Genomic DNA, 15,941 nt, shown 5'->3' with positions numbered 1-15,941 from the left:
GCCCTTCAGAAAAGGTTACTTTTTCAATTAAGTAAATGTTAGAGTATTAAATTATGCTATGTTTTTTAGAGTCCTGAACTTCTCTTCAATAAAGGATTTAAAATTTGAAATATTGCACCTTCTCCGTTTTCCAAGACTGGCAAATTTCGTTATAGGAAAATACTTAGTCTCTCAAAATAAACATTAATCGAGCCAAAGTTCATTAACCCTCTGCAGCCTTTCGAGAAGCTTTCGAGGAAAACTAAAAGCAAACAACATAGAGTGCTGAGGTGGAATAAAGTATGAACCAGAATGGAGGCCAGCTCACGATTCAATTAGATGGCAAAGCCACTTTGTAATTGAAACAAGGAGGCCAGAGGGCAGCCCATCGATGTCCTTTTAATTGCAGGGGAATGAGTGAGCCAAGTCTTCGGGAGCCGGCAATCTCGGCAGGGCAGAGTCAATATTGTTCCAGCATGAAATTGTCCAAGGAAAAGCGGGTGAACGTGTCTCCTCCAAGGATTCTTAATGATGAATGGCTGCGGCGCGGGGTTGCCCGGGGGGATAACAGATTATTATTCATTACTGCTCAGACTGCTCCTCAGCAAGGAGGCTCCCTGGAAGTAATTGAAAAGTTTTCCCACTCCAAGCCATCCATTCAGGGCTCATCTTCTGCTGAAGGCATCTCATCTCATCTCATCAGCCTCGTTCGGTTCCGGAGACAATGGAAAATGCTCAATTTGTCACTTGCCGGAGGAGTGGGAGTTGGAGTAGGAGTTGGATGTGGAGGACTTGGAGGCGTGCCAGACTGACGGATGATGCGTGTGACTGAGCGGGAACCCCTCGGCGGAAACTTCACTTCCCACTGCAGCTCCTTTCCCTGATTATGATTGAGTTGATGTAGTTAATATGTTATCGACTAAGATGATGACTGCAATATGGAATGTGCTCCAAGTCAGCCCCTTCTATCGTCATATAACTCCTCTTCCTGAAGTACACCCTGCTGGCTGTTTGTCTGCTGCTCCATGCGAATCAGTTACAGTGATTCCACTCAGAAAACACAGCCAAAAACAAGCAACTCCCTTCGCTTATTTGTCTTTTGAATTATTAATGCACTCGCTGAATGACTTCGGCAACCCAAGGATTCGTGGGCCAAGTCTACAGTAGACCTGCTGAAGATGCGATTGCTTCCGGTGAAGTTAAAGGAGTTGATGGGGCTGCTAGAGAAGTGTGGTAAATGGTTCCCGAAGTTGAGTATCCTTTTCCCTACAAGCCGCGATGCTCTTTTGGGCGCAGATAAGTTTAATTAAAAAGACCGCAGCATTCTTTGGCTTAACTCGGGAACTGCTTTCCGTCCGCTGGGAAACTATCTTAAGTTGGCTAAACTTTAAAATTCCAAAAATGTTTCGAGCCAGAAAAAAAAGAAATTGGAAAATGAAGGCAACAAACTTTTCTGATTTCGATTTTTATTGCGGCCAGAAAAGGGGGAATACCAAACGCAAGAATCGAGTGGAAAATGGGAGAGAAGCCGTTTTGGTTGCTTCTTGGCAACAAATTCATTTTGGGAGCAGTCGACGGTGCCAGTTCCATTGCCATGCCCACCATCCCTACCCAATTGCCCACCATCCCTTCCCAATCGCCCACCGCCCCTTGCACTTTGACCCACCTTTCCCTGCAGTTAGCATTCCATTCGGGTTACCTGCACACGCAACCAGACAGGATAAGGGGGAACGGGGAAGGAGCAGGGAGCAGCTGAATAAACACGTAGACCAAACAACAATGAGCCAAGTGGGGTAACCACCTCAACCACTTGAACCACAAACATTTCGAAGGCAAAAAGTTGTTCCCTTTTTCCAGTTCATAATTTATGCCAAACAAACACATAAATATTACCTCAAATTTATTAAGGCACCAGCCACTTCCAACCACCAACTCATATGCGGAGTAAATTGGTGGGGATGGATCCCTTCTATAAGCCCTAAGCTGTTAATCATTTTGCAACTTTCTAATTACTTTTGCAGGGTACTAACTTTTTATTCTGCTTCTGCAAATTGTTTGCACCACTGAACCACACACCACCGCATATACAGACCCTCAATCCGTAATCCTGGAGGAAATCCCCTCCTCACTAACTAACATCTCCTTTTGTCAACTCTGTTTCTTTTCTGCAGTCTGATTTGCACTAAACTAAATCTCTTTCTATTCACCAGGAACCGAACTTTAACGAGGGAGAAATCGGAGGAGGTTGGATAAATGGAGAAAGAAGCACCGAGTGACCAGCAGCAGAGAAGTGGACAAACTGACAGGCGATAGCCGCAAAGCAACACAGGCAGAGAAGAAGGCAGCACCAGTTGACAGGAGCTCAGCCAATAAAAGCCAACCAAACTCGGTCCGGGCCAAATTCGGGCACTCGGATGCAAAGAGGCGGCGGAGGAGGCCAACAGCAACCGCAGCAAAACAAAACTGGAAAAGTTGCTCCGAAAGGACTGCAAAGGGGGCAGAAGGGGAGAGGCCAGCGGAAGCCGAGGCTGAAAAGTTCCCAAATTCGGTAGACAGACCTCTTTTTGGGTATCCATCCCAGTTGCCTCTTCCAACCGGAACAGTTAGCAGCAGTTGGAATTTGATTTTAACGCCGGGATCTGTTCTGAGTCCTCTGTTTGTGGCACCAGCCACTGGAGGACTGACAACCGTCACCCAAGCAGGGGCAACTGGCAGACGAATTAAAATCCGCACCAGGAAACTTCACCCCGGGAAACTCCACTGCCCCGCTCCCTTCAACGCTACGCATCAATGGAGACACACTGAGATTGGCTGTCAAAGGGAGGCTCCGGAACAGGGAAGGGGAGCTGTGGAAATGCTCGCCACTTGCGGCGACACATGCTCCGACAATTTATTGACTCCTCGCACCCACTAAACAGAACCCACTCCGCCATGGGACTCCTCCCGATCCTGCTCCTGTGCCTGGCGCTCTCCACCTCGGTCAGCGGCTATCTGAACATTTTCATCAGCCACCACGAGGTGATGAAACTGATGGGTAAGTCCAGTTCCGGCTTCGGTTCCTAATCCATTAATGAATCCTCGATGGGGACTGACACACCCCCCAAGAGAAGACCCCCATTACAGGATCTATGATTAATAGTTGGAGGCCAAAGTGCGACGGGACAAATTCATTGATCCCTGAACACGAAAACACAAACAATCCCCAAGTTGGGGACTGTGTCACAGTCATTAATAGTTCCGAAATTATAGTTGACCATTAGGGAAAGGTTGGTTGATGGGGGGAGGTGGAATAATATGGGAATACTGGCCAGGCGAACCAAAACAAATCGCACACAAATCGATTTCCGAGGGCCTAAACCACCCGCCTTCACCTTGCTGACAGCTGCAAGTAGCTCTCACCGCCCCTTTTCCGTTTTCCACTTTCCTCGAACATTTCCCTCGGAACCCCCCTAGCCATGCTCTCCTTGTTTGTTTTCTTGTTTTTCCGTTTGTTGCTCCACGCGAATCCTCGTTATTGATGGCGCCGGCTCCAGATCGAGCCAAGGCCAAGTTCCCCAGCCCAAGCAACTCCTCCTGGTGGGGGCCACGGATTTCATAGACGTGCCAAGGCGCAATGGCCTCGTGCTTGTCGTTTGGCTCGCGATTTTCCTGCTCCTCAGGTTGATTAATGGACCCCAGAAATGGGAGTACAGACGAGCGAGGGAAACCCCGATGGGGAGGCATGGAAAACTGGCCTAGTTCGCGGTGCTGCTCCATCACTCGTCGCTTAGCTGGTCACAGCGTTTTCCGGCACTTAGCAGTAATTGGAGCATAAATGCTTCCATCTCATTATGCAGGTTCTCCTTCGTTTCCTGGTTGCCAAATCAGGGCACTTCAATTAGCTGATGGCGTAAATATAATCCGCAGGCGGAGCAGATGGATACCACTAGCAGATTGATGGATGGAAGAGTGCGCTGCATTCCCATCCATCTCTCGAGGCATTCAAATGCATCTGGATCAATGGGGCAAGTGGGCTCCTTCCTGGCAGTTGCACTTTATAAGCTACTTTTTCTACTCTTTCAACTATTTAGCCCATGCAAATCAGATTTCATTAGCGACATTTCAAAAGATGTTTCCACTTTGTTTGTTGCTCCTCGCTGATTCCTTTGCACGACTGGGGATTCCCTTTGAGCTCCTCTCAGGTTCCTCCCCCCATTTGCAAAAGCTCGTTATGTTTCTAACGACCAGTTAACACCCCTGGTATTTCCCCCACCCCCTGTGATGGTTGCCACCCTCCGAGTTGTTTCGATTTGAAAATTAACAAGCAGCATGAAATCAAACAAACTGACCCTCCTCCTCCACTTTTTCTCACACCCTCGATGGAAAATTCCAGAGCACGATTTTCCCTCAGACTTCCACCTCATTTCCCTTTCATCCTCCGCTGAGTTTCCGTCTCCCCGGGAGTTTCTTCATGTGGAAGACCCGTCATGGATGCATGAACTAGTTCCGTTTCCAAGGGATTCTCTGCTGCATTTCCCCATATGGAAATAACGATTTTCTTCCTGTAGTTTGTTGTGCACTTTTCGGGTCTTTGATGACTTTCTCGGCTCAGAGCAGTAAGCAAAGTTCAGAGCTGTCTTCCCACATCGTCTAAATTGTCACCATCGAATCCTTGAACTTTGCCTTGGCATAACCTCCCTTCTTTCCTTCGATGAAGTGTCGACGGCATTAAAATTAAATATTTTCTGCGCTTTTGTTGGAGATTTTCCGCCTCTGAGTTCAATTTGGATGTGTTGTCCCAGCAACGAACCATTTTCCCCGTTGCCTCCGCGTCTGTAACCCCCCTTTGAACCCCCCTCCGTTGAAGACTTTCCTGTTCAAGGGTGCGTAAAAATGCAATTTCAACAAGTTTCGCTTTGATGTGCACACTTTTTCTTTGCCACCCGATCCCTGGACCCCGCCCTTCGGACCAGCTTCCATCCGCCCCACCCCGGGGTGGACCACAACCTTCGGCGGGTGAGCTCGGAAATTTCCCTGCAAATGAAAAGTTAATGCAAAAGAAAATTATTTTTAATGAATAGAAAACAGTCGAAAAATCCCCACATTAATATGCTTCCCCCTGGAGAGGTTTTCTTTTCTGGGGTGGTTCGACATCTGGACTCCATTTTATTGCTCTGTAATTGGGGCGAGGAGAAGGGCAGAGGAAATCAGAAACTGTGCCAATTGAACGAGCACTTCACATCTCTGATTCATTGGACAATTAGCAGGAACTCCCTTAATCAGCGACGAGGTGGAACTGCACTCCCCTGAGACTGGAGTTCGGGATTAAGAGGGGTGGAGTGCACCGTCAACTAATGACACTAATTACCTCTTAATCTCTTATGCAAATAGTGTCTCCTCTGCACCGAGACGCACCGCAGCCAGCCAGTCCTGCCAGTACCCGCTTTCACCCACTTTCTCCTCCATCTCGGGTAACATACATGCCCCTTTCTTCCCCTCTATAAGATTATGAGTTGCGGTCTGAGCGTCACGTATGTGTGGCGGAGTCATTCAGACAATCGCAATTGCAGGAATTATAATTACGACCGGGGAGGAAGGCACGTTGAGGTGGCATTACCATGGAATAAGGGGTATTGAAAGAAGAAAGCTGGGAAGGAAAGGGGCCTCCATAAGCGAGGCGAAACTTTCGCAGGCAAAGTTGGCGGCACCGTGATATGAAAGACGAGCAAAGTTTGACACTGGCTGGGAAGGGGTCTTGGTGGGGATTCACGAGATATCCCATTCAGGAGCAGGATGAACTTATGCAAGGGGTGAGAACGCCAATTGATGCTGCTTAAAGTGCAGTTCAGGATTGTGCTCCCCAGTGAAGCCGGTCGAGGTGACAGGGACTACAAGGGCTGAGGGAGTCGAGCGATTGAACATTTGTGACATCCCTGAAATCAGGTCTGAATTAATTGCGGCAGTCACTTATTCAAATGCCTTCCACTTACCTAAAACTCTGGAATGAGTGACAAAAAAGGTAAAGGACTAAAAGGCACAGGATGACATGGGAACATTGTCCTTTTCCGTGTTTGTGCATATTTGATGGGGAGCACTTTGGGGTTATGTTTGTGTTTTCCCACAGCAGGTAGTTGAGGAGCCAGGAAAGTTGGGGAAAGTGGTGCACTTGGCCCAGTCTGGAACCCAGGCTAAAAGCGCGACGGGAAGCACAGCAATTTGGGACTCAAAAAGAAGCCAGAAATGGAAAAGGTAGAGCAGAAAACGCATAGAAACTAAACTGGCGGGGAAAACCGTCTGAAGATGTAGATGAAGCTGAGACCTGGAGGAAAGCTAACGAAAAATGCTTTTTCTTGTTCTGTAATTGGATTTAAAATTGTTTTAAGCAGCTAGCGAGCGCTTTGTTCTATCCTAAATGCAGGGGCTTTCCTCCTGCGCCAATCATCCCCTCACTCGCTTCGCCGGAAGCGGAATTGCTACATTCAACATCCGGCGGGGTCTGGGGAAACCAGGCAGCAGCAGCTCGAACTCGAAGCGGGTAAACATCCAGGACACCACTCTGCTCCCACTCCTGTAGCCCGGGTGAATGGCGAACTTAGCCTGATCCCGTGGAGTAAATAATGCACCCCTGGAAGAGTGGGCGAGGGAATAGAAGTGGGGAGAGCCACAATAAAAGCGGATGAAGAAATTTAATTTCACGTCGTTTTAACTCAACCAGCTCGTCTTTCAATGCCAGCGGGTGGGGGTTCGGTTTGAGAGTGGGAAAGATCAGGATACCAGAATATCCAGGACCTTTGAACCCGCCAGTGCGATTCTATCCGATGACGAAGAGTCGCAGTTGACACCTTTTAATATCCCCATCCAAAGTCCTTCTCCCAAGACGCCTTCTTCTCGTCCTGGAGGAGAACTCGAGACACTCCCTTCATCGTCGCCTGCTGGTGACGGATTCGATTTCGATTATTATTGTGTCTTGGGTTTTGTTTACCCACCAGCATTGTCACCTCGGCTTTCCCTTTTCCCTTCCTGCCGCCGCCACTGAGAAAATCAATTTCCTCTTAATGGTGGAGAGAAGCGCTTGAGGGGAGTGCAAACAGCAAATGCACAAAGTTTGCTCAGCAGGGGGAACCTCGGGCTCTAATGGAGAGGGTGTGGCCCGGCAAATTGCGGGGAAACTTTCGCTTTACGTCTGCAGTGCATCCGCACCTACTCTCATCGACTCACATCCTGTTGGTTCTTCCGTCCCCGCAGGACTCGAGGCGGACCTGTTCTATGTGCACGAGGGAGCCATCAACACATATGCGATGCACTTCACCGTGCCGGTGCCCGCGGATGTCCACGAGCTGGAGTTCTCCTGGCAGAGCCTCATCGCCTACCCGGTGAGTGCAGTGATAGTTATTCCGCCATCCCGAACCTCCGATGATTAACCACTCCGCCTTCTTGCAGCTGCCGTATGCCATTAGTATCGAGTACAACACCGACCAGGAGGCACTGGGCACGCCCACGCTGAGTATCCCGCACAAGGGCCTGGTGCCGCAGGAGATCGAGTCCTTCCTGGTCTACCTGCCCTGCACCGGAAATGCGAGCCTGCAGCTGCCCGTCAATGTCAACATGGTGGTGCGAGCTCCACCCCGCTTCAACGACACCCGGCTCCACTTCAAGCGCAATAAGATCTGCGCCAAAGGTGGGTTCTCTCAGCTCTCCATCACCCTATCCATCACTCATCGGAGTTCCGTTTCGTAGGCATCTCACCTGAGCCCAATCAATCGCCAGCCCCCGCCCACGCGCCCTCGCAAGGACCCGCCCTGCTGAGTGCCGCCGCCTGTGCCCTGGGTTTGGTGTTGGCCGTGGGCCTGGTGGCCAGCATGATGTATGTGAGGGCGCGCAAACAGCTTCGCCAGGACTCGCTACAGTGGGTTAACCGCCACCCTATTGCCGATAAACCATTAACACTCTCCCCATCCACTCCTGATTTAGCACCAGTTTCACCACCGCAGCTTATGGCAGCCACCAGAACGTGTTCATCCGCCTGGATCCCCTGGGAAGGCCCCCCAGTGCCACGGGATCCTATGCCACCATAGCCAGCCTCAACAAGTACCCTGCGGACAGCAAAAAGTCGTGCAGCATATTCGACCGTAAGTTCATTACCCACACACGCCGTTCTGATGACCTCTAACCCAGGAAATCCCTCAATCAATCCACAGGTTTCAGGAGCTCACCCACCCCCACGCCCTACGCCACTGCCCTGCTGCCCATGAACCTCGAACAGACCGCAGAGACGATTTACTCGAAGCCCGAGTCGATCTGTCCCTCGAGGATTTCCTACTATGCCTCCTCGCAACTGACCCAGGTGAGTGCTGTGATTCCACTATCTAGTAAACTATCGCCTATCCCTGGGGCTTGATTGGATTGGAAATGGGGACTTGGACTGGGGTCCACTGCGGAATCAAAGCCTTTGATATATTACGACACGTGGCGGGCGCAAATGGAAATGGAAACAGCAATACCCTTGAAGCGGAATCTCCGCTCCCCGTTGCCAGGACTACCCTCTAATTTGTGCCGAGCACCACTCGATTGCTCCCCAGGCGGAGGACCCTCCGTCCACCCTGCGCCAGCAAGCCACCTTTCCTCGACGATAAAAATTAAATTCTAATTTATATTTACGAGCTGATAAAGCTCCCGTAGTGCGTTAAACTCGAAACAAGAGCCATTCATAAATATGCGGCTTTTGCCACCCGCTCGCCCTCGAGCTTGTCTAGATGTCTGGATGTCTGGGTCTGATTTCGGAAGGGGAAACTTTCGTGCGGCGCTCACGTACCTCATGTGGCAGGTGGAAGGCACAGAGCAGGAGGTGGAAAGTGGGCGAAGGTGAAGGTGAAGGCGACACACAAACCCAGTGCCTCGAGAGGCAAATGATGTGAGTCTCTTGGGGAAGGTGGCATGTCCGCTTAGATAAGCGAAAGGTGCTCCACTGAGGCAGACGCAGACAGTCTGCCCCTGTTTATCTCAGCTTTGTTTCCAATCCAGTGATTTCAGGCAGTGCAGGCCCCTCGGGCGAAAATTAGTAAACTTAATCCAAACTAACCACAGAATGAACCGAACCCATTAAGGATCCCTTCAAAGCAGTGGAATTATTCCCCATCAACTTGATGTCTCCTCTTTAAATCACTCGCTCCCTCTAGGGAGAACATTAGCATTTCTTTCGGGCCAAGTTAACTTCTTGGTGTTGTGGAAATCCCTGCCAAATTGGAATAAATTATTTAGCAGCCTCTTTGAATTGTTGTCCTTGTAAACATTCCTGAGAGCCAACTCTGGCATTTTTCTAGGCCTCCGCCACTCCGCCTGACATCATGATGTCTGGGCCATTTTCGTCACCAAAGTCTAACGCAATTTCCATCGACGCATAATTAAATATTCAATTTCCATGGGGACTCAAGGGGATTTTTATGTGCTCAGCCTAAAGAAGCTCCTTCGGCCTGATCCTGCCTGTTTGCCCAGCGAATTCTGTTTGTTTAGACTTCAATTCCATGCTCATTACGAGAACAGCCTCCAATCGCAGATGGGATGGCAGGCAAGGGCTGTGCCTCCACTTACTCACTCTGGTCTCAGGCCACACACAATGCCAAGAGTCATATCCATTTGGGCCCGCTCTATCTAGTGGAAGGATGCACGCATCGAAGCAGACGGCAGGGAATTAAATGAATTCCCCGTCCCCTCTCGGCTTGCCTCCTAGGATATACACATATATCCCCCATTGCCACCAAAATCGCAGTGGATATTCTCTAGGATGCGAAGTGGCGATGGAGAGGGGAGTTTGAGAGTGCTTGCCATAATTATTGTTGTTCCGTTCTGTTCGGCTCCCCATCCAAAGGATCCTTCGGAATCCACCCCCAACCCTGTTCCTCCTCTTGGCCATGTGTGAGCGTTAAGCGAAGTATGGCACATTTTGGGGGCACAAACAAGAGGCGAACGCACTCATTTAGTCAAACAATTATATCCAATTGCACACAGATACTCTACGCACCCACACACATCCGAGGTCTGGCTCTGTTCATTTGTGTGGAAATATCTCATTTGTGTGGGAGCCAACCCCTCTTCCCCCCCTTTTGATACTATTAAATCAGTCTATAACGTCGGCCAAATGGCTTTAATGTGCAGCGAAAGTTTAGCAAAAAGCAGTCACAGTGGAGGGCACAACAATGGGTTCGGATGGGGATGGGAAGGGGTTCACAGGGAGAAGGCTTTGTGGAAGTAGTGGCACATAACAATAAAAACAGCAGCGAGCAGAAACCAGACTACAGCTGTTGAAACATGACTGGGTGCTTGTTTAGAAACACTTGCAAAATATTATTGCAGCACCAACAACAAAGCCAAATTCCAAGGGGTGGGTTGAAGTAAGGACAACAGGGCCGATGCGCCACTTGCAGGAGATCCAACAACCACGGAAACGGAGCCCGAACAGGGGCATTAGTATATTGGATCAGATGGAAAACGAGAGCAAACAGTGGAATCAGAGCGAAAGGAGCCCAGCCAGGCTGTAATGGGTTAAGCGGAGCCAAGAACATCGTGCCACGCATTCGAATGGCATCATTAGGGAGAAAGTTGTCGAAGTGCTTGGGCGTACTCGCAGTACTGAGGAAATTACGGGCGAGGAGCAGGAAAAGTTGGAAATTAATTTCCATGGAGCTGCGAGCATGTCCTCCTGTTTTATGGAGATTACTGGATCGACAAATGGCAGACTAACCTGAGCAACAGCGGGAACAGGTGCTAATTAAAAATGTTGTTGGCGCCCCATTAAAGAAATTTGTAAATCAACCTGCTCAGCAGGGGAGCAAGCCGAGCTCCATGGGGGAAGTCCTAGAAAAGGGGAGCTAGCCATCTTGGGGACTGGGAAGCACGAGGCAACACGTACTCCCTTAATGGATTTACCCCTGTTGTTCTATTTGATTAAAATGCATTATTCACATTTGTGACAAATTTTTGCGGGAATGGTGAAGCAAATTGGGACTTTGGGTGGACAGTTAATGGGTGTCATAGTACGATGGCGATTCCCAGGGATAAAGCCGCCGAACAAAAGCCATGGCCACAGGTTGACAAATTACACAGCGGTCAGTCGTTGGTTTTTTCGCCCGGTTCGCAGTTCAGCATTGTTGGCGAGTAATCGCCTCGCAGCTAGACGGACCAACTTCACCGGATGCATTACGCTATTGATCGGTTCAGAGGTCGGCGGAAGTTGGTCCTGATGCAGGATACGCCCAGCCCGTGCGTAGGCCACACAATCGGACATCGTCCATAGTTTTGGCCTCCGGCGGGATGCCGCGGTTTTCGCACCCAACCGCTTGAACGGATCCAACTGTGGGATGGACAATATAGATGCCCCCGCTGATTTCATTTGCGGTCAAGTGGTTGTGGGCCAACAACAGCTGGCCCTAATCGCCACGCCCAGTGAATGGGCAAATGGGTGGTTGGCTGGCTCTGCACTTAATGTCCACTGTCAACTATAATGGCGCAATCGGGGGACATGATTAGCAAACAGTAATTGAAGACAAGGGTTTGCCATAAAAGTGCCGGCGATAACTGGGTCACAGTGCTCCACTGAAATGGAGGATGCGGATCGGGCGAGTGTTTGACAGGCTCTCCATTGAAACGTCAATTAGAGCGGTGGGCGGCAACGCTCTGTGCAATTAAGTCGATGTTTCAAAGCGAATGAGTTCCTTCCCTCGAATGATTATTGGAACGAAGTCGATAGTACCAAACCAATTTCCAATGCATTCAATGCATGCTTGACCAATGGTCACTGGGTTTTATTTTTACTGCCTTAACTCTCCTGGAAAAAAAGAAAGCGTAAGTGACATTAGGGGGGTACTTTTGGTAAAAAACTCCCAAGAGCATGGCATCATAAAGCTTTGGATGAAACCATGCGGGGTGTGGCCTAATCTATTATTGATATGACTTTCACTTTGCTTTAGCTCAATAAAAATGTATAGATTTTGATAGAAAATTGTATGCACTTACCCTGATTTAAAGCACTAGCTCACCTAGGGTTAAGTAAGGGGCCTCTCTGATACAATTGTATGTATCATATTTCTGTTTGGCAAAGAAATTCAAGTGAAAGGGGGAGGGCATAACTGATCCTTAAATAACAAAGTTAAACTACTCTTTCTTATTGTTTTTTTTTTATTATCTACTATTTCAATACCTATTTAATTTCAACCTAGAGTCTGTCCTTTAACAAATCTCAAGCCACTGAAGATGAGGCAAAGAAGTGGAGTCAAGCTGCGACCTTGATTAAAGACTTCGTGAGTAGGGAGTCCCGCGGGTGTCCCGCCGCACAGCGGAAGTTACGAGCGTCGAAATTGAAATATAAACGCATGCTGTGCCACGCCCCCGTGTCCCCCCAGGGGGCGGCAGGGGCAAAAGGACACCGAGCAGCGACACCTGACTAATTTATGTTCATTAAGCAGGCGTTAAGTCGCCCCGAGAGCAGCTGGCAACATCGTGGGCTCCTCATTTGCATACGCTTCGGGGGATGGGTCCGCAAAGGGGTTTCCGGGGGATTCCGGGGGATTCCCGAAAGCTTTGCACACACAGCTGATTACGTTTTACGTGCCGTAATGCCGAGGTGACAAACCAAAATGTGTAGTTCCGTGTAATTTCGGAAAGGTTGCCAGGACACACAGGGATGAAAGGACGAGCTGAGGATGGTGGTGAGGGTGGGGAGATGGGGTAAGAAACCCAAGATTAATATGCAAATTCATGTAAAGCATTAAACGTGAGCAGAGAAACATTTTGGGTGTGCATCCAAGTGAATCTCTCTGCACGGAGAACTAGGTTCTATACAATAGAAAACCTTAAAAATGCGCTTTAAAGAGTAACAACCATGTTATAACCATGGCATAACTTTCCTAATTAGAAGTCACGTAAGAAGTAACATAAAGTGATTATGTTGATTTAACTTTTTTTACTTTCACTTTAACATTTGCAAAATTCTTCTTCTTCTGTACAGACTTTATTCCCAGTGTGTCTGTGTGCGAGCAAATTACCGTAAAGCTGGCAAAAGAAAAGACACGAGAAAATCAATTTCCCAACACGAAATTTCCCCTGCGCTCTCTAATTTGCGCTTAGTGCGTTTCCGTGTCCTGCAGCTGGTGAAAATGGCAGAAATTAAATCCAGAAGTCTGTGTGGGCGATAGGAAAACCCCAGCCAGTGAGCGGGAAAATTCGAGTCACTCGAGACGAACTCGAAACCAAAGCCAAAATCCCATCAAAATCTATCAAAATCGTTTACGCAAATCGCAAGAGCAGAGCAAGCTCTTAATGGAGAAAAGCCAAAGTCCTACGATTTTCCACTAGCTCTTTATCCGTATTTCAGTTCGCTCCGCTTCCATCAACATCGCACTCGCACTGAAAAGCTGAAAATCCAATAAGGGATGAGCTGCCGGCAGCAGACTGGCGAAAGTTTATTAAAAAAACGAAAACACTTCGCACCCAAAGTGGCGCCAACTGACAGCTTAGGTCACCACCCATCACCCACCACCCAAGGTCCCAGCCATCCACCCATCCTCCGCCAACTATAATGCCCCCCAGGATGTCAGGCAGTCAGTCAATTGTAGTTTTCGTGGCTGTTACTCAAAGTTTTAATTACACAGTCGCTGCAAGGGACCCGACCCTCCGGCGGTGGGTGGTGGGTGGTGTCTGGTTGTTGTTGCAAGGGAGCCTCGAAACAGGCGTCTACAAGGCCACCGGCATTCAGGGGCTGTCAATGGACGTGGGTGGCAGGAACATCAGCCAGGTCTTGTCGCCGCCTGCTGCTCCATGCCCCGACAGATGTTACCGCCTTGTTGGCCCTTGTTTTTGGCCAATTTTCGGTGTTCTGCATGTGCATCCTGTTGCCCAGGCGACAAGGACTTATCACCCCCAATGGGATGTGAGAGAGCTGTTTAAAGGGGCTGTTTAAAACATCGTTTTAATAAATGTTTTAACAAATGCTGACAATACTTAACTTATGATATTTATATATGTACTTATAATATTTAGGATAGGTATTTAGTACTTTTATAAAAACTTAACTACAATTGTTTCTGAATACCTTATCTGCTTTGTACTCAAAGCCTTGAATTTCGCTGAATCAAAAACAAATCGGGAAAAATTACATAAACAATATTTGGACTAAATTAATTTGGTTGTTTCTAAGCCCCGTCGGATCAAAAGATAAAAAAGTGCGATATTATAAAGAATCATACAAAAAGTGCCCGAAAAACAAAAATATAAATACTTATAAACTTATTATCTGTCGAACACGCACGTTCAAAGTTGTAACTTGAGTATCTTTGCCACCAAACTTGCTTAAATTAACTTATTTTCCCTAGCTCATTATTGCAGTTTCCAAAACACTGGGCAAAGCCCCCTTTGTCGTCTGGCCAAAAGTTGGAGCAATGAAAAGTCATTTGCCAGCCATTGGCGAGACGTGCGACTTTCGTGGCTGCCAAATTCTAGGGGTCTCCCAGCAGGGAGGACTACTATGGAGGAGTACCAGGAGGAGTTCCAGGGGACCACCAGGATTCCAGGCGGGGGAATGTGTCGCGGTTTGTCAGCTTGGCGCGTCGCCACGATGATGGAGTGCGGCATTGTTGCATTTTAATTGAAATTTCTTTGTGGACTTGGCGCGACAAAGCAGCAACAACAACCGCTAACGAGTGCACAGAGTGATGGCAAATAAAAACAGACAAAAAAGCGGGCAAACAACCAGAAACATGGCGAAACACAGTGCCAATGCCAAAGTGGCAATACATAATAATGAATGAATAAAGCGGGCAAAGCAATAAAGGCAGCGGGAATCTCTGTGACATTTTCCCTATAAAACCGGAGGGGTATGTTTACCATTTCACTGATTTTAAAATCGTTTTGACCAAAGTATTATTTGGCCTCAGAAACGGTCGTAGGATTTCCTAAATAATGAAACTCCTCGTCCTTCTTCCCATGATCGTTTAAAATTAAAAAATATTTAAATATTACCTAAGGCCCTTATGAGATAAGAATCTTCTCTATTAACATAAATCTAAAAATTAAAATTTAAAAATAGCATTAAAAATAGCATAAAGAGCATAAAATGTACTGACTACGCACGATTAGCACTAAAAATACCTACATAGATATTTTTCCGCACCTGGCAGCTTTTGAATGATCCTATTGAGTACCACCACTTAAGCCCTGATTAGCAATTTAAAATGAACACTTGAATGATAGTCCTATCGGACATGTCCAATGTTATTGCCAATCTTATGACTAACATCACATTAACTTACCGCAGACTTTGCTTATCGCAAGCTAATTCGCATATAAAGGGTTCCGGATCGATGAAAAAAGTTCAATACGAGTTTAGACAGTATGGTCAACAAAGTCGGAGTCATACTACTCTGTGGGATAGCCCTCGCTAGTGCCGCGAAACCAAAAGATGCAGATGTCCTACCCGAGTTTCAACGATTCAAGCAACTTAGGTCTTTGGGCCTTGAGTTCTCAGAGTTCTTTAAGAATGTTTCTCTGAAAGAGTTAAGCATCCGCGACCCACGGCTGCCATCTGCGGAAGATCTGCTTTGCCTTAGTGATATGAGGACTTTAATGACAGCTCTTGGAAGTGGTCAAGTCTGGGCACTGAAAAGTGAGTGAACCTTTGATCAAAAACAAGTGCTCCTATTTGATCATGATCTTTACTTAATACTGTATTTCAGTGATCGATGCCTGGGGATCCATTCCATCTGGCTTACTTACCGGCAACACCTACGACCTGGGAAATTTCGACGAGTGCCTCAACTTGAAGATGGTCACCGGCCAGGGCAGAGCCATACAAGGAAAATACTGTTTTCTCTCAGTGTCTCTAAGCAAACTAGTGGGAATCGAGAGTGGTAGCATCGGTAACTTCAATACTGCCACTTGTTTTCCGGCCTCCTGCTCGGCAGTCCATATGAACAGCTTTGTGGGACAACTGATGA

General features: G+C 47.9%; 1 protein-coding gene across 1 annotated transcript; it reads left to right on the top strand.

Annotated features, from left to right (window-relative positions):
* Nucleotides 1–2,195: 2,195 nt before the first annotated feature.
* LOC122818164 (tyrosine-protein kinase RYK-like) lies at nucleotides 2,196–8,591 on the top strand. The gene is made up of 7 exons (XM_050887376.1): nucleotides 2,196–3,013; nucleotides 7,204–7,331; nucleotides 7,399–7,636; nucleotides 7,696–7,864; nucleotides 7,930–8,087; nucleotides 8,157–8,302; nucleotides 8,493–8,591. The coding sequence occupies exons 1-7, from the start codon at nucleotides 2,857–2,859 to the stop codon at nucleotides 8,589–8,591; spliced, it is 1,095 nt and encodes a 364-aa protein (XP_050743333.1). The 5' UTR covers nucleotides 2,196–2,856.
* Nucleotides 8,592–15,941: the final 7,350 nt, after the last annotated feature.

Source organism: Drosophila biarmipes, chromosome 2R (genome assembly GCF_025231255.1).
Source record: "Drosophila biarmipes strain raj3 chromosome 2R, RU_DBia_V1.1, whole genome shotgun sequence".
Classification (NCBI taxonomy): domain Eukaryota; kingdom Metazoa; phylum Arthropoda; class Insecta; order Diptera; family Drosophilidae; genus Drosophila; species Drosophila biarmipes.
This window is presented reverse-complemented; position numbering and strand designations above follow the sequence as displayed.

Bases quoted from the DNA above. Each gene is read 5' to 3' on its own strand.
- LOC122818164 (XM_050887376.1), top strand. From the start codon at position 2,857: ATGCTCCGACAATTTATTGACTCCTCGCACCCACTAAACAGAACCCAC. The intron at 3,014-7,203 runs GTAAGTCCAGTT...CCGTCCCCGCAG, and splicing joins CGAGGTGATGAAACTGATGG to GACTCGAGGCGGACCTGTTC. The intron at 7,332-7,398 runs GTGAGTGCAGTG...GCCTTCTTGCAG, and splicing joins AGAGCCTCATCGCCTACCCG to CTGCCGTATGCCATTAGTAT.